At 29.7% G+C, this 24,952-nt stretch overlaps 1 protein-coding gene across 1 annotated transcript; it reads right to left on the reverse strand.

The window, feature by feature from the left end:
- Nucleotides 1-7,842: 7,842 nt before the first annotated feature.
- Nucleotides 7,843-22,629, reverse strand: LOC132947690 (sentrin-specific protease 2-like). The gene is made up of 6 exons (XM_061017951.1): nucleotides 22,490-22,629; nucleotides 21,689-21,837; nucleotides 19,050-19,126; nucleotides 18,909-18,981; nucleotides 17,409-18,021; nucleotides 7,843-7,890 (listed from the first exon to the last, which is right to left on the reverse strand). Exons 5-6 carry the CDS (start codon nucleotides 18,006-18,008, stop codon nucleotides 7,843-7,845), a joined length of 648 nt encoding a protein of 215 aa, XP_060873934.1. The 5' UTR covers nucleotides 18,009-18,021; nucleotides 18,909-18,981; nucleotides 19,050-19,126; nucleotides 21,689-21,837; nucleotides 22,490-22,629.
- Nucleotides 22,630-24,952: the final 2,323 nt, after the last annotated feature.

Genomic DNA, 24,952 nt, shown 5'->3' on the forward strand with positions numbered 1-24,952 from the left:
ACGTCGTCCGACGTACGATATCACCTTTAAGAGATATGGTCACGCCACCACGCCATAGCTTGCTTCACACTATAGGTAAGAGCCTCCACTGTATAAAAGGACGTATTGATGCTACATTCCTGCATAACGCAATTTTTGTGCAATTATAATCTTCTGTGAGTACATATCTGACGAGAAATAATATTTCTTTGATCTATATATTATTATAAATTATTCGTGTTTTCTATTTGTATTAGTATTTTTTTTGTTTACTTGCAGTTTTCACTTTAATCATCGCAATAAGCTTTTTAAAATTGGCTTTATAAATCTACGTTCAATCTATGGTAGTTAAAAAATCTATACTTGACAAAAAAATCTATTCATAAAGAAAATCTTTTTAATAAAAAAATGTACATTTAATAAGTCGGATAAAAAATCTATATATTTTGTTAAAAAAAACTATTCATAAAAAAAATGAACACAATTATTTTTAAATATTATTAATGTATTAACAGCTTAGTTAAATTAATTGTTTTGACATATTATAGTTTCATTAATTAATTGTTTTGATTTATGTTATTCAACAATTTTCTTTGATATTATGTAGATAAAATTTAGTTTTCCTGTGGTAGTAGATGGTACTACAGTCGAAAAACCAGATTTTCTGGATAATGGGTGAAGTATCAAATAATTATAATGAAGTTATCACTTAGAGCGGATTTTGAGAAATACACCAACGGGTAAGGGTTCGACCTACAAACTCTGAAAACCAACTTACAAATACTTAAAAATGAATATCTTTAACTTACAATTGGTCTGGATCGATTTGCCCGATATGGGGAAACCAACTTCACACACGTAATTAAAACACAATTTTTAATTCATACAATTTGTACTTTCCGACGATGATCCGGATGAGCTCCTCCTGCAGAGGATTATATACTATTATTATTATTAATATTATTATCATTACATAATAATATTATACGCGTATAATATTTTTTTCCCGGTTTTATTAATTTCTCATTTTTTCCCCTTTACCGCGCACCCCTCCACAAATTGTAGTTCATAAACGTGAAGAATTACGTGAAGAGTTTCGGAACACGTACGCACTCTCCCGGGAACGTCTCCCGTCGGACATATAATAAAACGTTGCGCGATGAATGCACACCACTCGCCACACACACACACACACACACACACATACACATATATATATATATTATATATATTATATCATACATTTATATATATACAATATATAGTCTCCGCTAATAGCTACACATTTTCTTCTGTTCACTGTCAGACGTCGTGTATACGTATTATATTATTATGTATGTATATAATAGGCGCATGTGCAGGAAATCTACACAATATGTGTATTTATTAGGTATAGTGTATACCTACGTTTATACAGTACGCACGTATGGCACTCGGTTTTAGCGCGAGAGGACCGGGCGGCGGCGGATAAGTATTGGCAGTCGCACGAGGGAGCGAACGGTGTGGGAGTGAAATGGAATTGTTGTACGTATAATACATATATATAAGATGGGAACTTGAATGATTATGATGATGGCGATCATTATGACTGGAGCTTTCCCCGGCACGAGTTCACGCTCTTGTGTTTCACGCAGCACAAAAGGCGCCTCCTTCAAACGCAATAACATAAATCGACCGTTATGAACCCAAAACAGTGTATATAGGTGTGTGTGTGGGTGTGTGTGTTTTTTTCCTTGTTTGTGGTGCGGAGAAATTATTTTCGAAAGTGTCTATAGACGAATTATTACTCACACGATGTGCTGATCTGCCCCCGCCCGAACGGTTGCTGCAATAATATTATTATGTTTACGTTTTTGTGTTAGATACGTACACACGTAGACGTTTTGAAAATTATTTTGAAATATTTACTAAAGGGACTTTGTACTAAACACAAGTACAATACATATACAGTGACACCTCGGTATTTCAAAGTCTTAAGAGGCCAAAAAAAAAAGAAGGTTGACAAGTAGGTATCGCTCTGCTGTACAGTAGGTTACGAGTGGGTCACTGTAACGGATAGTGTTAAATTTGAATTGATATAATAATATTATCGTTGTATAAGTAAAACGATTCTGAGCGAAGACGGTTTGTCACTGTGGTTATTTTATATTATATTTATATTGTATATCACTTATTATTAATACGGTAGCCGGTAAGGTGAATTATGAAGTATATTTGATGATATTATTGTGAATAATGCCATTTATATATAACCTATTTACGTGGAACATTGTTTTAAATTTTCAATCTTTACCTATAAAAGTTGAACATTTTATACATTTTTGACTACAAATAAATATTAAATTTTGTCAAAATTCGAACTTTAAATGCTTATAAAAAGAAATTGTAGCTATGTATTTTTTATATTTTTCAACTGCTAGAGTAACAATATATCAGTTTTATATATAAATTTTTCAAGCATGTTGACCTAAAAAATTAAAATTCGTTGACATTTATAGAAAAAAACTAAATAATTACAAATTAAAAATTAAAAATGTCCGTAAACAGCTCGAAAACAGTCAAAATATTTTGAAAATTTTATCAAGTATAGAAATTGATAAAATAAACATATTATTATGATATACATTTCAATTGTCTACGGTTATTAGATTTTGAATAAATTATAAGAAAATAAAGAAATCGTTACTTGAAAAATTTTTAAAAAAATTGATTTGGTGTAACTCAAAAATTATCAACCGTTTTTACCATATACTTTTATTAGCATTTTCCATGAACGGAAATATTTTGACTCTTTGTGAACTAGTTATAGTCTTGAGAAATTTTTCAAATTTTGTAAATTGTCTTAAGTTATCTTTGATAAATAAAAATGACACTAGCCTTCTTTATTTTTAAATAGCCAAAAACTATATAGGTTTTATTTAATAAAAGTATTGTAACAAAAAAATAAATACGTTACAATACTATGGTATATATCACTTTGAATTCAACGTATTTTTTGACGACATACCGGTCCTAATTTTAAACACTGCGGATAGCGATTAGCGACAACGCGTCTTACAATTTTCGAAGGACGGGAGAAGGTTACCACGGTACTTAGATATAACAAATCAATTACAATTCAACAATAGTAGGTATATTACAATTTACAATAGGTACACATTTAAAGTTTAGACAATATAAAAAATCAATCAATACAATCGTTGGATTTAAGAAATTGGTACAAAATACATGGTTATACAATAATAAAAAAATTTTAATTTTAACGAATACATACAAAGCAATAATATTATAAAGGTTAGGTACATAGTTAATGTGATAAAATATTATAACAATTCAATGGTATAGTGTTGTTGGATATAAGAAATAGGTACAAAGGTATGATTATACAATGATACAAAATTTTAAATTTTAACGAATACATACAAAGCAATAATATTATAAAGGTTAGGTACATAGTTAATGTGATAAAATATTATACAAATAAATATTATAACAATTTATTCAACCACGGTAACATCAATCGATGTCGACGGAGCTCCGACAAAAACACATTCTTAAAAAAACATCATAATATCCATTTATCCACGATAAGTACCTATGTAGTTACAATTATAACAAACCAGTTAAATGTTTGATGTGAAACATCTAATGCGGTGGGCGAAATCGACTGAGAACTTCGGAACGAGGATATTAATATATTACGATAGTTAGTTTCACTCAGGTATTGAAATGTATGTACAAATTTATGATACGTTTTATAAATTTATTATTTATTATAAGATTAACTATACTTAGGACTATAAATTTGGGGCTCGAGCCTCGCCTCAGATTATTTTTCCGTATTATACTAATCAATAATCATCTCTTTTTATTTAAAGATACACAATAGATATATACCTCAAAATCATATTTTTTCTCGTACGCAGGTTAGGCGTTTTTCTACTCCCCCCCCCCCCCCATTGAGTCAAAAGGCAAAAACCAAATGTTTCTCTCCTCCAGGCTTGATTTTATCTATGATTTATTATGTTGAACTTATATTATGATTGTATTTTTTCTGAAAAAAATTTATCCATTCCAGATTTCTAAAACCGTGCCAGAATAATACCTAGTTGTAAATCTAAGACTATGCTCTTTCCCTAAATAAAATAATTATTTATATATTTTTACAGTTTAAAATTGCTCTTATTTATTCGACGATATTTTTAAACTTAGTTTATAATTAAAATGGCTTAATTAAGGATGAACAGAATGACTTCGTTCGGAGTTATTATATAGGTACTTTTCACGAAAATCACTTAAGCAAATGAATTAATGTAATGAGTTGTTACTCCTCTATTTCTATAGGATTCAATCTGGACTACATAAAGTATAATATATATTTATAGTAAGTATTTACTATAATATAATATTATTATAGTTCAAACAGATAACCTTAATTAGTTCAGATAATATTATCGATCGTTTAGTTTTGTATTCGCGTAAAACTCGGTGGTACGCCAAAAACATTATATATTATGCATAATATATTGTTTTAACTGTTTGGTTTATTTTTTTTAGTAACATATTTTCAAACAGTCAGCGAACTTTATATTGTTTTCAAAGAGTTAATAAAATGGCAGAGATACTAGCGTGCATATCGTCAAATTGTGTAACATTTTTTGCAGTTTATCGATATTTTCGTAAAATAAACGGCCGAGCTAAAAATAATAGAAGAAGTTTAACAATTACACACATTATAATGTCCCTAATAGTTCAAACTTTTGCACGGTTAATGTGCTGATAGTATAACAACATAATTCACATTCGTCGTAAAACGTAGGTAGGTACCATGTACTTATTATTGGTATATTATACTTGTTATCGTACGCGTAAGGCGACACAGTACACACATAAAACCATAGTTGATAATTGATTTCTTGTTATTGTGAAATATATAATATTAATTACAAATTAATTTATTACAAAAAAAATAATAAAATTAATTGTTGATAATTATAAAGGAAACGCGTCAAATCGAATATTATAATATTTGCTGGCTATAATAATAGTTTTAATATTATTTGTGTACGGGCCGGGAGCGTATAGTAATAATACGCGCGCCCGGTCACCAATTTATATTGTGCCCCACTAACACCTAGGTCTTAAAAGTGTGGAGAAGTAGCTGGGTGTGTAATGGGGTAATAGCTCAAACAATAGTGGTCGGGATTGCCGGGCAAATACTGTTGAGCTATGTAGTGCGTGTTGTGTTAAATGTGTATTTGTGTATTTGTGTGTATGTGGTGTGTTTAAAATAATTAAAAACTCACAAGAAGGTAACTAAGTTGAAATAATGGTAACAAAAATGATTTGAATGCTAATAAAATATATAATATAATGAATAACACGGCCCTTATGACCAAACAGAATAAACAATATTAATTAATATATATATATATATATATATGTATATAAGTAAATGTCTCTTATAGACGAATACAAACAATATTAAATATATATAAGTACGTCTCTTATAGACGAATAAAATTACAATATTAATATGTTAGGATATGGCCCTTTTGGCCCAACAAAGTATAATTAATAACGTATGGCCCTTCTGGCACAATAATAAATATAATAATAATGTATGGCCCTTCTGGCACAACAATAAATACGATATGTAGCCCTTCTGGCTTAATAATAATAACAAAAATAACAATAATAACTCACAGTTTTGTGGAGCTCAGACTGGCCAGCTGGTCCTACATCTAGTAATAATGATTAACGATAAAAATATAATACAAAAGGATATCACGGTGACACGGTTGACAACCCGCGAGTATTGCACAGCAAAGTATAATATATGTATATGCAAAATATATATATATGTCATTTTAGGTACACGTAAAAAAAAACAATATAATAATAAAATAAATTAGACTTAGCCCTTATGGCTCACAAATAATAAATATAAATCACACTTAAGCACTTTTTGCTAATAAGTAATAATCACATACAAAAAAACTGTTTAATACTTCAATATAATGAATAATAATATGGTCCTGACTCTACGGCTTACGGTACAGACCAACAATATAATCGGCGGCCGTGCTAATATATTCCAGCAGACGCACGGCGGCGGCGTACAATAACGCGGTGTAATCTACATATTATATAACTCACACGATACATCTACAAATTCAATAATAACTAAAACAAAAATAAACAATACGAATAGTGATATGTGTGAGACCAGCTGTTCCTCCCGTGACCGATTTTTCTTAATTACCTAATCTATAATATTTAAACTGTTGCGGCGGCAACAATTTGTGCGTAATAATATACAGTCAAAAGCAAGTACATAAATATTATGTTGAACTATCGTGTACCTATATAATATAGCGTAGTAGATATAATATAGGAAAACTAGGAATAGGATTTGAGCGTTTCCATCTGAATATTTGTAAACGATATATTATATTGGTAATGTATACAATAATTTAGATGGTATTGATAATTTGACACGTATAATGGCACCAAAGTACTGATGGGGGTTATCGAAAAAATCATACATTCAAACAGATATTATATATTAATATAAAAAATGCGTATTTATAATGATAGTTTAAAAAATAAATATTTGCCATCGTTGTTCGTTTAGAAATACAAAAATCGGTGGAAATCCTAACAGTATACTTCAGTGATTGAAAGTTTAAATCGCGTTGCATATCATATAAGTACCTTTCAAGGTAGTATACAGTGGCGGTTAATAACCAACAAACAATATATAAGCGTGATTACACACACTATACGGATATCGATTGCTAAAATGTCATTTTACCGAGTGTGCCGGATTACCGAGGCAGTTGTTGTTGTTGTGTATAAATACGGTTTTATTGAATAGGAATATTAACGTATTACAGTAAATTCGATCGACGTGTTTTCCGCGGAGTTCTCATTAATGATGGTCATGCCGTGAGTTATAGGTACATACAACGTGTACAACGTTAGAAGAAGAAGAATATTTAAATTATTAATGTAATAATCACTAATTTTGCCATCGTCACTCTATTCGAGTAGATATTCGCGATAAACGCGATTTCGGAACAATATTAATTTTCCTCGTCTACCTCGTAATGACATTCTACCTATTCGAAAAGAGGTCTCTTGTATTGTGTATGTGTGTGTGTGTGCGTTTTTGATTAATACGAAATGGGATCCAACATATGGTAAACAAGCAGCGAAGTGAAATCCTTTTTCGAATTGAGATCCGAAATGGCAGAAGTGACAACGATTTTGCTTAAAATGAAATATACTGATGATTTAATATGATATTTCATTGAAATTACCCGGATCTCATAAAATGCGCAAAACAAGAAATCTGTGTGTAATTTAGTATCGGTGTGTTCCATGTAGGGCACTGTTGTGAATACTAAGAACCCCTGGTTACTTTACATGTAGAATACATGTTATTAGTATTAGTGATATTGTACACCACCACCGGCCAAAACGGAATGTGCTGAGCAAACCCTTTCGGCCCGGACGGAGCAACGACTCGCTGTGTATAACACAAGCGAGTCAGTCTTGGTTTTAAATCAGAGCCTTATGATTGTCAGAACCTCACCTAACATTCGGAACATTTTATATTAATTATATTATTTTAGAAGCATCTGCCGTTATTAATGACACCCAATAAAGTTAATCTAGTTCTTTTCAATTTGTTTTGTGACTATATTTATTTGTGACTGAACACCTAAGTGCGTTCATAACAGCGCACCACTATCGATACGTACATAAAAACGAATAAATATTGCACAGACTATGCATGGATATTTACGCCATCTCCGAGATCTAGGTATCGGCAACGTCGCATTAATTAATCCGGATTTAATATAATCGATTCAAAACCATATTATTATTACAGTATCGTTTAAACTAAAACATAATTTATATTTTATAATTTATAACGGCTTCGTAGTAGACTCGAGAACGCACAACTGGAACCATGCAAATGTTTAATATTTTTTATTAACCAATAAAAATTATTACGCAAAATTGGCGTCGATCACCTAATTTATCTATGACATCTGCCATACAAGATTTTTTAGATGGGGGGGGAGATGTCTACTTAGGGTACTGCTGGGGTCCACGGCTGTGGATCTAGAGTAATACGTACTAGTTAAATTTTGTTATATAATAATTATATTTTAATCCATCTCGTAACAAATTCTAACACAACCTTCTTATTAAATTGAATGTAATACGTAAAGTGTACTGTACATTTATACTCCTACGGATCTCGTAACGTTCTTATTTATATTTTGGTATTTTGGTGTACATTGATTTAAAAATAAATCAATTAATATAATGTCGATCTCACGGAGTACATTAGCTACCTTGTGTATGTGAGACTTTTAATATGATAATTATTATATTTAAACAGATCTCTTAACGAATTGTTAAAATAAAACACAATCTGCATACAAAATATAATACGCAAAGTTACAATATCTATTGGCTACTAGCTGTGGTTAACGGATCTCGTAACGTTCTTATTAATTATATTTGGTATTTTGGTGTATAGTAATTTTAAGAATAAATATAAATTTCTATAATGTGAATCTCGCAGAGTACGTTCGATACCTTGTTTTTGTGAGGTTAGGTAAATATCAATAAATTTTTATTTGTTGGGTAAAAAAGCGTGAAAATTTAATATAAGGCTCCTGATATATCGTTCTAATAGCAGTTGAAAAATATTAAAAATACATAGGCACAATTTTTTTTATAAGCATTTAAAGTTCAAATTTTGACAACATTTATCAAATTTATAATTCATTAATTATTTTGTGGTTAAAAATTTATAAATTTATAAATCCTATAAATTTATAAATTTTTAACTTTTATGGCTAAGGATTGAAAATTTAAAACAAGGCTCCACGTAAATAGGTTATATATAAATTACTTTATTCACAATAATATCATAAAATATTCTTGGTAAAATCATAGGCTGACTGACCGTTTTCGCTCAGAATCGTTTTTCTTATACAATGATATTATATCATTGAATTCAAATTTAACACCATCCATTACAGTGACCCCCTTGTAACCTACTGAACAGCAGAGCGACATCCACTTATCCACCTTTTATTAATTTTTTAATTTATTTTTTTATTTTTGTGTCTGTCATCACCTTTTAGGACAGTAAAAGTGCTTGGATTTTCTTCAACAGTAACTTTTCTGATAGGAAAGTGAATCTAGTTGGTACTTTGGGGGGCCAAAAGTAAAAATTTCCCAGTAGATTTCAAAACGTAAACATACAATTATATAATTTTAAAATGTGGCCATTGAGCACGATTAGGGACGAGTTTTATAATATGACCTGACGGCGACAGCTACTGGTGGTTGTTGGCCCCTTGCCAATATAATAGAATTTTTTTTTGCTTATTTTTGTCATTATTATAATTAATGCGTCTTTCTTTTGAGGCTACCAAATTTATCATATTGCATATTATAATAATTATAAAATAATAATAATATATTTCCGCGAACTCTGGCATGGGTTTTGAAATATTTAAATCTACAGGTCTGTATAGTATTGTAGAAATAACACTGTTATATTCGATTTTACGAACACTTTTAAATAAGGACACTGTAAAAAATGTTGTTAAATTTCAACTAACGTCACCATGTAAATTTTCCCATGATATGTAAGTTAATTAATTTTTCATATAAAAGTAGGTAAATTTATCACAAGTATTGAAGTACATACTATTCACGCTCATTTCTGTGTAAATATCGACTGAAAGTGTTATGTAATTATACAGGAGTTATCAAAATAAATTAATTTTGTGTGTAAAATGTTAGTAAATTTGTTACAACTACATATTATGTAAATGATGTTTGTATACATTTTTGTGTATATTTCAACTAGCAGTGCCATTAAATATACACAGGTAGGTAATCAATGTAAATTATTTATACGTAAAAACATTAGTAAATTTATCATAACTATAATATATAAATAAATTATGTTTACATACACTTCTGTGTAAATTTTAACTTCCGAAATACGGTGAAACTTCACCTAACAAAACCTCTAAATAGCGGACACCTCCAAATAGTGGACAAAATGAGCTAGTGACCTAGTGACCCTAGTGTCCGATATTTAGAGGTTTTACTGTATATGCTACATAATACATAATACCTATACAGGCTTGATTATATGCGTCGGAGGGTTCGATTTTTTCAGCGAATTTCACATATTCGACGTCCAAGGGCGGCTGAGCACGTCGTCCGCTATCCGACGCGGTTGGATTGCCCTTTCGAACGTCGAGAGCTCTTTCGGAAATCGAAGGGACGGAAAAACGGTTAAAGAGTCATAGATTTTACTTCATTCATCAAATCGATATGTAGGTAGATTTTTAAAAATCTAGATAAAGATAAAAGATAATTGCTAGAATAGTTATCTAAATGAAGATAAAAGATACATAATAATTACACTAGGTTATATTATTATTATACTTATTATTAATAATTAATTAATAATAATTTATTTTGTGATCGTTTCAAATTTTAATTGCAGTGTAATACTTCGATAATCTGGGAATGTGGGCATTCTGATTGTATTAGTTGTAGTATATTACAAGTAATACTGCAGTAATAGCACACTCGTTGTTATAGTGTTATAGTTCTATAGTGTTATATTATAGAGATTTATAAAACTATGGAAAACTATGAAATTATCCTATCAGAACTAGAGATGGGGATCTTACCGTAAAATATTTTTCGGTAAATTTACGTAAAATTTTTTATACTGTATAATATTTTTAATTAGTAAATTTAATATGAACTCAATAACATTTTTATGACTAATCTAACCATTATATTAGATAATTTGGGCATATTTTATACTTGATAATATATCAGATGGTGTCTTATTCAATATCTATTGACGTGTTTTCATTTTTATTCAGATGAATAGATAACTCTAATAAATTTGATTTTTTAAGCGAGTAGGTATCTAATATTAATTTACAAAACGCGTTAACTGTTCTAGAAATCGAAAAGACGTCATTGTATAATTATTGTATTTATAAATTAATATAATTTTATAGGTACTTTAAAAGTTTCAACTACCAACAAATAATATTTTTAAATTACAACAAAACTTAAAATAGTTGTTACACTTTGTTTAATTTTTTTTGTTTAATCTAGTTCTCATACAATTTATACTAAAAAAAGTACAATAAGCATAATGCATGTTTTTTTAAATTAAATTAAGTATAATAGTTTGAGTGTCTTGAGGGAAGAAACCATACAGTGAAGGTACTTCAACAAATTGTTTAAATTAAATATCGAATATTGCCCAAATTTTTACTTAAAATATCTATAAAAAGAACTGTGTATATATTTTTAGATTTTTTCTAGGTTTCTAGATTTACTCCAGGTGCACAAAGAGTAATATTGCATTAACCTGGTTGCCTATCTGTCACATATCGGGCGCAAAATAATACAATAAATCAGATCACATATTATATTATAATATTATTATTATTATCGTTTAATCCGGTCAACAAACAAATATTTTTTACATCACTATCACACGGACTATCTTTAATAAATACTAATAATCACTTACTACGCACACATTTAGACCATGACAAAAAGAGTTTTTCATGATTTAGACGACCCACACTCGAAACCAGTGTTGAGCATAATAAGATAAATTTATCTAGATGAATTATCTAGATAAATAGTTAATTATCTCTTATCTTATCTAGATAAATTTAAAAATGTTCATTTGATGTGCCATCTTTGATAAATAAACTCATCATCTTAACCAAATTATCTAGATAAAAAAATGTCAAATATATATTTTATTTTAATTATCATTGATAATAAATATTTATTTATAATCAATGCAACTATATATTGTACTATGTTTTTTTTTTTGTACATTTTAGCACTGAAAAAGATGAAACATCTGGAACTACTAACCCATCTTCAAAACGCAAAAAAAAATAGTATGGTTACATAATAATAATATGTTTATTATGGATATAAAATTACTTTTATTATATTGTTAAAATATAAAATCTTGTAAAAGAAAGTTTATAAAATATGTATTATATTTATTAGTTTTTAAGTCTCAACCTAAATCATAATAGACTCTTAGACCTTGGCACTGTTATTTGAGAATTATAATACTAATAAGTATTAATATTAAACCAAAATGAGTGCTACGCCTACCTTCCAATTTAGAATCTTTACCCTCAACAATCAACATCAATCATCTGAAAGGTTTTTGTATTGAGTTTTGGTGATATTTTAATTGTCTCTGTCGTCAACAGTTAACACATTAATGCAGTTTACAACAATAATTGTTAATTAAGTTGAAATGTAAATACTAAAGCATAAGTTTGTTAGTTGAAATTTTAAGTTGGAATATATGTTACCATACGGTTTTGATTGTTAAAAGAGCTGTCTATCCCTAGACTTGGTTGAAAACTACCGTAATTAGTACAGTTCTATAATCGCTTAAAATTTTTAAGTATTTTTTATTTTGTAACAGGTTAAAACCGGTATAAACCACAACCGTAACCGCAACCTCAATTTCATATTTTTGAAATTTATAATTAAAACCGAACCTTAAATATATTTTTTTGAAAAACCGAAACGAAACCGAAAAAAACATAAAGGTTACAATCCCTGAAATAAATAATATATCAAAATAAGTACCTCAAATAGTAATACAAAAACAAAAATCAGTTAACAATAATTAAATTCCAAATAAAACTATATTATGAAGTATAAAATGTTTTTTTCACAATTATTTATTTATGAAATGTATTGTTATTAGCTCCTGCTTGACTATACATTCAATATACTAAATAATATTTTATTAATATAAGAATTTTGATTTGCTTTGTTCAGGTATAATATTGTCATATTGATGTTATAAAAATTATAAGAAAAATGTGTGCTATTAACTGTTAAATGATAATATGTCAATGAAATTTACACTTATGTAATTTAATCAATATTTGAAAAATTACATTTTAAACACACAAACAAGGATTTGACATCCGACATGCTTATGTTTTCAAAAATACTATTATCTCCTTATATAACATGGACGGCGATCGGGAAAAAGGGTATAAGTCATTTTTTTTGTCATTTTGACATTATGCATCAATTTTGTAGGAAATTTCACGACGGATCTAATGGTGGCACTGAAAACAGTCCATCTGTTTTAAATATTGTGTAAATTGCATGTGTGATAAGGCATAAGTCAAAAAGTGTTAAAAAAAAGTTTGTGAAAAAGGGTATAAGTCAATTTTATACTAGGTAATATTATTTTTATATGACGCGTATTTTGTTTTTTGTATAGACGTCATTTTTTGTTTATAATAAAGTTATTTAAATGTTTTATTGTTATAATACTTCGTTGCAAGATGACTTCCAAAAGAACGGCACAACTTTTAAATTTGGCACGAAGTAAGTACCTAAATTGTTTTGAATTTAATGATATATTTTATATTAGTTTAAACAATAATATTATTTAAAATAATCTATTCAAAAGTAAACTAAATACTTTATAGGTATACTAATATCATAATATTATAATATTTTATTTGTAGACACAATTTAGTAAAGTTATGATTAATTATTATTTATATTTTAGATATTAATAGAAAAGATCCTTTAAATACCACTATACCAATGCGTCGCAATTTAATTCATGAGTTTAATGCTACTTCTAAAGAATATGTGAAGGTGAGAATTATAATTAATTTCTTGTAGGTAGATAATTGAAAAATAATAGTTTATTTAAAAATAAAAGTAATTTTGTCGATTCAATTTTCTAAAAATATTATTGTTTTATTTAGGACCAGAAAAATGAAAGTCAATACAACATACAAACCGGGATACAAACTGAGTTCAATAAAAATGAAAACCATTGTTATGAGGTTGACACTTCAAAAACAAATTATGTACAGGTCAATAGAAACTTATTGTAACTTCTTTAATTTGAAAATGTTAACTTTTTATAATATCTAATATAATAATCCTTTGATGTTATATTGTTGTGGCTAGGAATGGGTAAATCAATGTGATTCTAATCCTGATAATAGTCAAAATAATGAAAATAATAATATAGTAATGCTAAATGGAGAGAACTATGAAATTGTGATACAAGAACCAATCTATAGGGATGATATTAGTGAAATATTAGGAATACCTGAACAAATTCAATCAGGTATTAATGTTAAAAATATAGTATGGAAATCTTAATTAATATTGTTAACTAAGTTTTAATAATATATATATTTTTAAATCCTAGTTGCTGTTATGGATGTTTATAGTAATAGTAATAATGATTTTAATAATGTATTAATGCAGCAAGACAATTATAATGATATTAGTCTTATACTAGGAACGCCTGAACATGAATCAGGTATTAATGTTAAAAATATAGTATGAAAATCTTAAAGGTTGTTAAGTAAATATATTTTTTTTTTAAATCTTAGTTACTGTTATGGATGTTCATAAAAAAAAGCGGATTAGTAAAAAAGGAATCACTAGACAATTTAGAGAAAATATAAAAACAAAAAGGAATAGTGGTAAAGAATATATGACACAACAAGGCAAGATAGTTCCAGCCAGGATGTTAAAACCATTAATGGATTGTAGGTCTAAATGTAAAGATAAAATTGATATCAATTTACAACAAACTTTATTTGATGGGTATTGGTCCTTGAAGTCACATGATAGACGAGTGTCTTACATGGCAAATCTCATAGTTCCTACCAATAAAATTGCTAATAGAAAAAGAACTGACAACATTGAGAAGCAAAAAAATCGACATGTTACTTACAAATATTTTATTCCTAAAAATAATGAATTGATTGTTGTCTGCAAATTATGTTTTTTAAGTATATTTGGAGAAAAACCAAAATTTATACAAATAATCTGCACACAAAAAGTTCTGTCACCTGTCCAAAAACAGACACCCGATAAAAGAGGTAAAAAAGCACCCAGAAATAAATTGAGTAAAAGGAGAATTGACTTAGTTCAAGATCATATAAAAATGCTCCCATCTTATGAAAGTCACTATTGTCGTAAAGAGACTACAAAAAAATATTTACCAGCTTATTTCACTTTGAAATTAGTTTATGATGATTATGTAGAAATTGTTGATAATCCTGTTAGTATCCCTGTTTATAGGCGATATTTTAAACAAGCTGGTTTAAAAATAAAACAACCCAAAAAAGACACATGTGCACTCTGTGATCGTTTTAAAATACAGATTTCCAATAATATTTCCTCAAGTGAAGAAAAGGCTGCTTTAATTATAAAAAAGAATAAGCATCATGATGAAGCAGAAGAAACGTATGAGGCCAAAAGAAAAGATTCAAAAACAAAAGATGTCAATAAATGTGTAATAGCTTTTGACCTACAACAATGTCTGCCCACTCCAAGTTTGGAATCATCTGTTGCTTTTTACAAGCGACAACTGTGGACCTTCAATCTTACAGTTCATAATATACAAACTTCAAATGCATCATGTTATATATGGAATGAGACCATCGCGAAACGTGGTGCTAATGATATTGGGTCATGTGTGTTTCATTATTTAGCAAACTTGCCAAAAAATATAACCCATGTTGTCATGTACAGTGATAATTGTGGTGGTCAAAATAAAAATTCTATTTTCATGGCCATGTGTTTGGCTTTTTTAGAAAAACAAGATACAATTCAAATTATTGATCATAAATTTATGATCTCCGGACATACTCGAATGGAGTGTGACTCAGACCATGGCCGAATCGAAAAAGCAAAAAAAAAGTATGGTATTCAAATTAATCATCCTTATGATTGGGCCCAATTAATCCGTTATGCTGGCAAAGAAAAATTTAATGTCATTGAAATTCAACAAAGTAATTTTCAAGATTTTAATAGCTTGTTCAAAACTAAATATAAATTTAAAAAAAAAATGAGGCAGGACAAGTATTTTCTATTAGAAATGTACAATGGCTACGATATAATAAATCTGACAAAAATATTGTGTCATACAAATTATCTTTGAATGATGATGAAATATTTCAAAAAATGGACTTAACCAAAAGGAATGCTTTATGCGATACACCAATACCCAAAGCATATAATGAAGAATTGCCAATAACTGAAGAGAAGATAAAAGATTTAATGTCATTACTACAGTTCATTCCAGAGTTATATCACACATTTTATAAAAACTTAAAAACAAAAAATGATGTAAGTGATTCATTTGTGTCTGATGAAGGAGAGTAAGTTTTCATCATATTTTTAAAATTTAGTCTTATTTTATTCTCTTTTATATTATTCAATATTAATTGCAACTTTTAATAAATCTTGTTGTTTTTTTTTTATCATTTTAATAAATGCATGTTCTTAAAACAAAGAACTCTGTTATTTAAAAATATTAGTTTTATTTTTTGTTTTGTTATTTTTTTCAATTTTAATTTTAATTTTTAATAAACCTTTATCATACTTAATAATGTTCCTAAAGTAAGGATCTCAATAATATAGAAATGTTTTATTTTTTTTAATACATAATTATATGATGTGGTTATAATTACCTAATATAAAATACAAAAGGCTTATATTATTTTTTATATTATTATGTCAATAATAAAATTATATTATACCTATAGCTGTATGATTAAAAATTTGTAAAATAAAAGGAAATTACGATAATTAAGAATATTGTGTATTTATTATTTTTATTGTTTAACTACGTGTACAAAACAATACAAATTAAAAAAATGTATTATAATTAATTAATAATAATAATAATATAAAATATATTTTTTTATATTGTTTAATACTTAAACCCTTTTTCACAATGAATATTTTCAAAAAATATATACATCATAATGGTGAAAAAGGGTATAAGTCAGTAGTGAAAAAGGGCATAAGTCACTATATTTCAATATATTCAGTGCAATAGGGAATAAGTCATCTATAATTTATAAAATTAACTTTTTCATTAAAACTATATAATTTTAAATTATAATAAAAATAGTTTAATTAATTAAAAATACGTCCATTACCATACTTACAAAAAAACTAAAACTAATCAGTTTTTTTCGTCTCCTGAAAAGTTGTTAAATTTGACTTATACCCTTTTTCCCGATCGCCGTCCAGTCATATTTTCCACAAAAAAAAAGTACACAATAAACATGAAACAATATAAAACAAATCAGTACTTATAATATTAACTTAACATTTAAAGAAACTAATTAACAAATATACATAAATACAATCAGTCAATAGCTTATGTCTGTTATATCTACAACTTTTTACATTGATATGATTAAATCTAAAAACTTAAGACTAATATTTTATTATTTACAAATAATTGGTGATAACTAAAAATTAAATTAATAGTTAATTCAAGAATTAGCAACTATACGATAAATTTCTCCTTCAATTAAATCTTCGTCAACATCTACTGTAACGAGTTGTTGGTTTAACAGTTCATAAAACATTAATGCTCTAAAAGATGCCATATTGCTTTGATTAAAATTAAACGAAGCATCTCTAGCGAGATACTCCGCAATTACGCACACGAAAACCCCGCAGTCCCTTCCGTTAGACTGAACGGGGTTACAACCTTTTACAATTTCCCATTCTTGTAAAGGTAGAGGATTACCCAACTTTCTTTCATGCTCCTGCTGTAAGTATTCTAATATATTTATATGAATTTCGGGTTCGTAATGATTTACAAGACTATCATAATATATGACCTGTTTTTTCTCCAAATCGGCCATTATTAGTAACCAGTGTTTAAAGTTTTTCCTTATAATATTGATAGGAAAAAATACTTTTCTTTTAGAAAAAATATTGATATTTTTTGTCCAACGCTCTACTGATTTGTATTTAGATTTCCCAAATCGCTCATAAAAATAGGTATCAAAGCAATAAACGCTCGGATTTTGATTTTCAATTAACTTAAAATAATCATTGATCACACTATCATTCAAATACATGGAGGTGTCTGAATTCATACTTGTCGACAAACTAAAATCATAAAATATAATTATTAGACGCCATTTAATCGAAATCAGTTAGACATTTTAAAGTTAAGTAACTTGGTTACACCTTACTTTTCTAACTTATAACAAAATTGCATAATTTTCAAGTGACATAACATTAAAATACAACTAGTTCCAATGTTGGTTGTAACATTTTATAATAGATTCATGTAACATAATGTTCTTATATTACGTTTACGTGTTCAATGCTCTAGCTAATTTAATTTATATTAACTCAACAAGATTTTATCAGGCAAAGTTTATTAAGAAAAATAGATTTTTAGGCAAAACCAGTTTTTGACAAAAGGGATTCAGTTTTTTTGGTATAACACAAAAACTTATAACTGTATATACTTTAAATTTTAACGAAATCTTTGCATGTCAATTTTCAAAATATTTTATCATATGAACTGTTTACTTTGATAGTATCAATGTGATTTGGAGGTAGGAAATATCGACTAATGTATTTTTTTCATTTGAAATAGCTAAATATAATATTTTGAAATAATGTTCTCAATTTATTAATTCTCAGAAATATCCAGAATATATTTTTTAATTTTGTATTAACTATTATATTTATATTATTTTATTAGGTAGTAGGTACATAAAATTAAATTAAAACTTTTTATTGTTCTGGAGCCCATATTATTTTAAACTGTTTATACATTATTTTTATCAGCCAAATTTCCTATTGTCTAAAATCTAAATGATTGTTCCGAAATGGTATTGCGTCAGATAGCCTTATTCATATGTCCGTTTTTAATTTTACAAATTATGAATATAAACTAGAAGAGTATTTACATTGACTAAAATAAAATATTCCTCAAACAAATTATTATTTTATAAACATAAAACCAATTATAATCAGTATACCTTAGGTCTTGAAAATTTGAATAAATTAAAGAGTGTTGATGGAAAATAAACTTTCAATAAAGCAACAGCAGTCCTAAAAAAGAAAAATCAGCTTAAAGTTGTATAATGCATGATATAAATATATTAATACAAATTACTTACAATCCAATCCAGGCAATAAATTGCAATCTGCGAAATTGTTCAGTGTTGTAAATAAATGTTTCGAAGCATCAAATTCTCTGTGAAAAATGTTTAATACTTAGATAATATTTCATAAAAATGTACATTTTCAATTTTTGTATATATCTTTTGTATGAGTGTTATGTATTAAACGATTAAACCTATAAACATGCATTTTTCTTAATGTAGGCACTAAAATATCTTTTTAAATAATTTTTCGACTTGTTTTAAGCATTAATAGATATTTTCAATTTTTTTAGTTTTTCTTATTTATAAATATCAATAAACATTTTTCATTCAGTTGAAATGATTGAAAATTGATGGATAAATGGATAAATCTCAAGTAGTTGATGGGGTAGAATGACCAGTGTTATTGGCATCAAGTTCATTATCTCCAGCAGAACAAAAATATTCTCAGTTACACAGATAAGCGCTGGAAATAGTATTTGCATTAAAAAAATTCCATAAATATATATATATATATATATGGTTACAAATTCACATTATGTTCAGATGCTCAAGCGTTAAGAGAAATATTTAGTCCACAGAAAGGTACAGCAGTGGTTGCAGCGTCAAGATAACAGAGATGGGCTGTGTTGTCATCTATGTATGAGAATGAATTTCAGTTTAGACCAAGTAAACAAATGGTTCATGCTGATGCGTTAAGTAGATGATTATTAAATACAGGTACTGATATAGAAGATGATATTATTAGTAATTTATGTATAACAAATGAATTTAGTTTAAGATGTAGTAGAGGCATTGAAAAAACATAAAATGTTATTTAAAGTTTATAACTATGTATTATATTATTATATTATACAAGAATGGCCTACAAAAGTATAAAGTGAGATTGATTATTATTATAAGTTAAAAGATAATTTAAGTACACAGGAATATTGCTTATTTTTTGGTGATAGGATTGTAGTTCCCGAGGTATTAAAAACGAAAATTTTGAACATACTGCATAAAGATCATGAAGGTATAGTAAGAATGAAAATGGCAGCAAGTAGTGTTTTATGGTGGAAATATATGAATACAAATATAGAAAAATTTAGTAATGAATGTGAAATATGTGATCAGACTTCTAATGTAAGTAAAGAGAAAGTTAAATCAAAGTGGCCTATGGTAGTTAAACCATGGCAAAGAGTACATGTTGATTTATTTCATTTGGAAGGCAGTACGTTTTTGGTTGTGATTGATGCTTATAGCAAATATATAGTAGTAAAACTATTAAAAAAAAAACAAATTTTGAATCGTTAAGCAGGGTATTACAGGAGCTGTTTGTATTTTTTGGGTTACCTGAAAAAAAAAAGTATCAGACAATGGTCCTCCTTTTGGTTCATGGTTATTTAACAGCTATGGAAATCAAAGTAATATTAAAATAACATAAACACCTCCATTTCATAGTCAGTCCAACGGCTTGACTGAAAGAGCGGTTCAAACTGTTAACAAGTATATCTTAGATAGAGAATTAAGTAAATTGTCTATTAAGGAAAAAGTAGTAAGGTTCATTACAGCATATAATACTACGCTTTCAACAGTCACAACACAGTGTCCGGCTGATCGTATGTTTTCTTATAAGTTAAGGTCTATTACGTCATCAATATATCCAAAAAGTAAAGTTACACTAAAAGAAAATAAGAAATTAAGTTTTAATCTTAAAAATAATGAGTATTATGAGGATGAAAACAGTGAAATTTGTTTTAAAAAAAAATTTTATGGTATTATATAGGAATCATTTTAAAAATTATTGTAAATGGTTATCAGCTAAAGTAGTAAGGAAGACTTAAACAGTAATACTAGAATAGTTCTTTTATTACTTAAAAAATATTAAATAACCTAAGCAATTCAGTATATAAATAATATATAATCACTTAATTTTAGGTAGATATTAAAATTGTAGTTTAATTCATTAAACCTTAAGAATTAATGATTTGGTCCATGGTACATGTATACCAATTTGGAAAGACTATATTTTTTTTAGACCTAAATACAAATTTTTGTAAGAATGGACTGCACCATTAAATTCTTAACAATAATTAACATATTATGTGTGATAAGAGGGAAACAAATAACATGATCTACATAATTTGGGGAAAGAAGCCACCCACTGATGACACACTGTAGGAGAATGTTACTATAAATTCATAAGTGGTTTCATTGTTCTAACTGTGGGTATATGGAACTAGTGACTATAATTACTTCCACAAATTAATTCGTTATCAATGATTTAGGAAGAAATAAACATTCAACCAAGGTACACAAGGGCCAAGTGAAGCAAAGCCAACTCAACTCTTCCTACACGAAAAAAAATGTATACATTTATTAATTTTATAAATTAAAATAGAGTTTGTATTGTAAAGATATTGCAATTAAAAACTATAATTATGATGGTTTTATTCTAGTACATGGTTTTTTATTAGGTATGTGCTTAAACCTTGTTTTAAATTAAAACCAAAACTTTTAAACATAACAATTCAGGTATATTAGAATAATATGAGACACAGCATAGTATAAAATGCAGATTTTACAAGAACCGAGGGAAGCAGTGTTGTAAATCAATAATAGATAAAGTTGTTTTCGAGGCGTTAATTGTCTTAGAACACTAGGCCGCTTACCTTGCACAACAGTCTATGAAGTGGAACGCTGAATGCAAAACGAAATTTATGTCTGCCGTCGGTACTTCAACACTTTTCACACAATTGTTATCGTAGCGTTGGAAAGTGATCCGACAACAATTGACAAGGCGCAAATATTTTGCACAGACCTAGAACCGAGAGAAAATTATTGAAAACATGCAAATACAACTATGTTATAAATAATATTCAAATAACTCGTCTGCCGGCGTGCTACAAACATTTACTCGGACAACGGGCATATCTTTGATATCGCGTCGCAAGTACCTACATAAACCGTTGTCACCGAATTCGTGTTATGACGTGAGTTTCGAAAATCATTCGGTACGAAATATCTTAAGCATTTTATTATAATAGCAAGTAATACGTTTTTGCCAACATACGGCTTTCGGATGGAATGCTTGCGTTTCGGAACGAACAATTCCCGTCGTTATACTTTTTGCGTACCTAACCCTACATAACGTTGTTTGGATGAAATAAGCGTACGCGGTGGATCCGATGGATAAAAAACATGTTTTGCGTCGAATACGCAGTGCCGATGTAAAATTTCGGATGATTTATGACGCGCAGACGTCGATTCGGCTAGTTTCAATCGCGTTTGGGGAATAAGTCGTATGGTGTCACGCATACGGTATCGGGCCGCGGTACCTCGAGCTTCTCGGTAGGCTCGGCGGCCGTATTTTGTTTGACCACTACGAACATATTTCGATGTTCACGAAAAAAGAAACGTAGTACGATCGCATTGCGCCGTTACCGATGTGTCGGATCGTTCGTTATACTTACGTGACGATAAAATGGCGATCCTTAGACTGATTTTCTCAATGCAATTGGCGTGAAAAAAATTTCGAACATAGGTGACGAGTACGCCTCGTAGTTGAAAAATAAAAATGGCGTCAGAAAACAACTGTATAGACGGATCCAATACCGTGTGGAAAATTATTTCGTATACGTGTCGTTACACTTATTATATAGTAGAATCGATGCATATGTGTGGCAAGTGCGTCGGTCGCAGTGTTGCCAACATTTGCCAGCAAAAATTGGTCAGAAACATAAAAAGCATCTCGATCATCAAAAAACGGCTAGATGGCCAACAAAATGTGTTTATTAAAATACATTTAAATAACAAGTATTATAAATATTGGTAATCATCTAAAAAAATATATTTTACATACATTTATTCTTCTTCGTCGGACATTCGGTCGGAAATAAAAAACGATGGAGGTCGACGGCGATCGCGCGTTTAAGATAAATACAGAGGGGTGCGAGCTGACGACAGCTGGCGCGCTGATACCGCGGTTACTGTGATAATATTTGCACGGTCCTGTGGGGCGGTCTCTCGGCGGCGGTTATCAACGCTCCTTATCACTTTTCACGATTTTTTTCAAATTTTCGAATTTTACCCCCCCGGGGGTCCCCGGGCGGCCCTGTTCGACCTTATTCGCGTTCCCCGTCAAAATTAGAGTCCGCGCGCGGTCGCACTTTTTTCCCGGCGGGGAACGTCCGCCGCCGCCACGCGCGTTTTTTGCCGTTTTTTTCGACAATTCGAGTTTTAGCCCTTTTCGACGCGTCTGCCCTCCCCGTCGATGGCTTATTCGCGTTCCCCGCTAAATTTATAGGCCGCGCGCAGCCGCACCCCGTTCGTGGAGAGGGCCTCCGCGGAGAAATCCATCGCCGTGGTCGCGGCGTCGTCACGTTTTTGACGATTTTTCGAAAATTTTCGCCGCGGGTCGCCTTAAACCCCCCTTTGGGACCCCGGACATCCCCGTCGATGACGTATTCGCGTTCCCCGCTAAATTTATATGCCGCGCGCGGCCGTACTTCCTCCGGGACGAGTCCCGGGGCTGCGGGACGACGCCGAGAGCCGCGTGCCGATATCGCCGCCGTCCAGTGGGTATTACTATATACGGGCATAAACACATGCGTCGGAGGGTTCGATTTTTTACGAAAATCTCGCCGTTTCGACGTCCGAGGGTGACGGAGCCGGTCGTCCGCTGCCCAAAGCGGTGGGATCGCCCTTTACGACGCCCTCTGCGGACGTCGAATTCGCGTTCGTAATTCGCTGGGACGGCGAAACGGCTTAAGAGTCATAGATTCGACACCAGTTTTCAACTCAGTAGGTAGGTAGGTAGTTAAGGCGTTGGTGCGGATGATCCGAGGTTGTGGGTTCGAAGCCGGCCGTCGGAAGTGAAGTTAATTTGCGGCGGCCGTGGAATTTCGCAAATTTTTTTTTTGTTATTTACCTATCGCTATCACTTCCGCCTTATCAAAATATTCGTATTTAACGAACACTTTACATTTTTTTTTTCAAAATTCGAGTTTTACTCCTATTGGAGACGTCGAACCTCCCCGTTGATGACTTATTCGCGTTCCCCGCTAAATTTATTGACCGGCTGCGCCCGTACTTCGTTTGCGGACAGCGAGAGCGGACGGCGTCGTTATTACTATATACAGCCATATTATATATAGGTATGCGTCGAAGAGTTCGATTTTAAATTTTACAGACTTTTGCCTACTCGGTCTCGTAGACGCCGTGAGCTACTCATATCGGTATTTATATATTTGATACACGATGTAGCCTCAGAAGGTACTGTAGTCACAGAATATATGAAATTTCATATATTCTGTGCTGTAGTTACATGTAGGTATACTCAATAAATAAATGTCTAAATGTTAAGAGTTGATACGGTGGTTGGGTTAGTTAAATTATATAATAATATCCTAGCTAGAGTCGACGATGGATGTGACGGAAACGTTCGAATACTTCAACGAAGAGTGTATTACAATATATTATTATTAATCGATTGGTCGATATGACTATACTACAGGTAGGTATATTTTGTATGCCACACTAAATTTTTGTTTACCAAATTTGACTCACCTAAAAACTGTAATATATTAAGTACCTACTACGTAGTAAAGGTATTATATATTTAATATAATTTTATGCTCACGATTAAATATACAATACTTACCTACATAAGTAATATCAAATAGTATAGCAATATCATTATACAATTTAAATTTAAATTTTTGATTACCAAATTTGACTCACCTAAAAACTGCAATATATTATGTACCTACTACATAGTAAAGAGCATAAAATCAAATTAATAAACAGATAATTAAAAGGTAAATAACAAATTGATATACACAGCTATTGCTTTTATTGTCTACATTTATTGGGCTCGATTATGTTGTTAAATATTAAATATGAAATACCTATACTATGTAGTGGGTACATAATAT

The sequence above is a fragment of the Metopolophium dirhodum genome, chromosome 6 (assembly GCF_019925205.1).
Source record: "Metopolophium dirhodum isolate CAU chromosome 6, ASM1992520v1, whole genome shotgun sequence".
NCBI classification, from domain to species: domain Eukaryota; kingdom Metazoa; phylum Arthropoda; class Insecta; order Hemiptera; family Aphididae; genus Metopolophium; species Metopolophium dirhodum.

Bases quoted from the DNA above. Each gene is read 5' to 3' on its own strand.
- LOC132947690 (XM_061017951.1), bottom strand. From the start codon at position 18,008: ATGAATTCAGACACCTCCATGTATTTGAATGATAGTGTGATCAATGAT. The intron at 7,891-17,408 runs GTTGCTAATTCT...ATTATGTTTTAG, and splicing joins AAGGAGAAATTTATCGTATA to TTTAAACGATACTGTAATAA.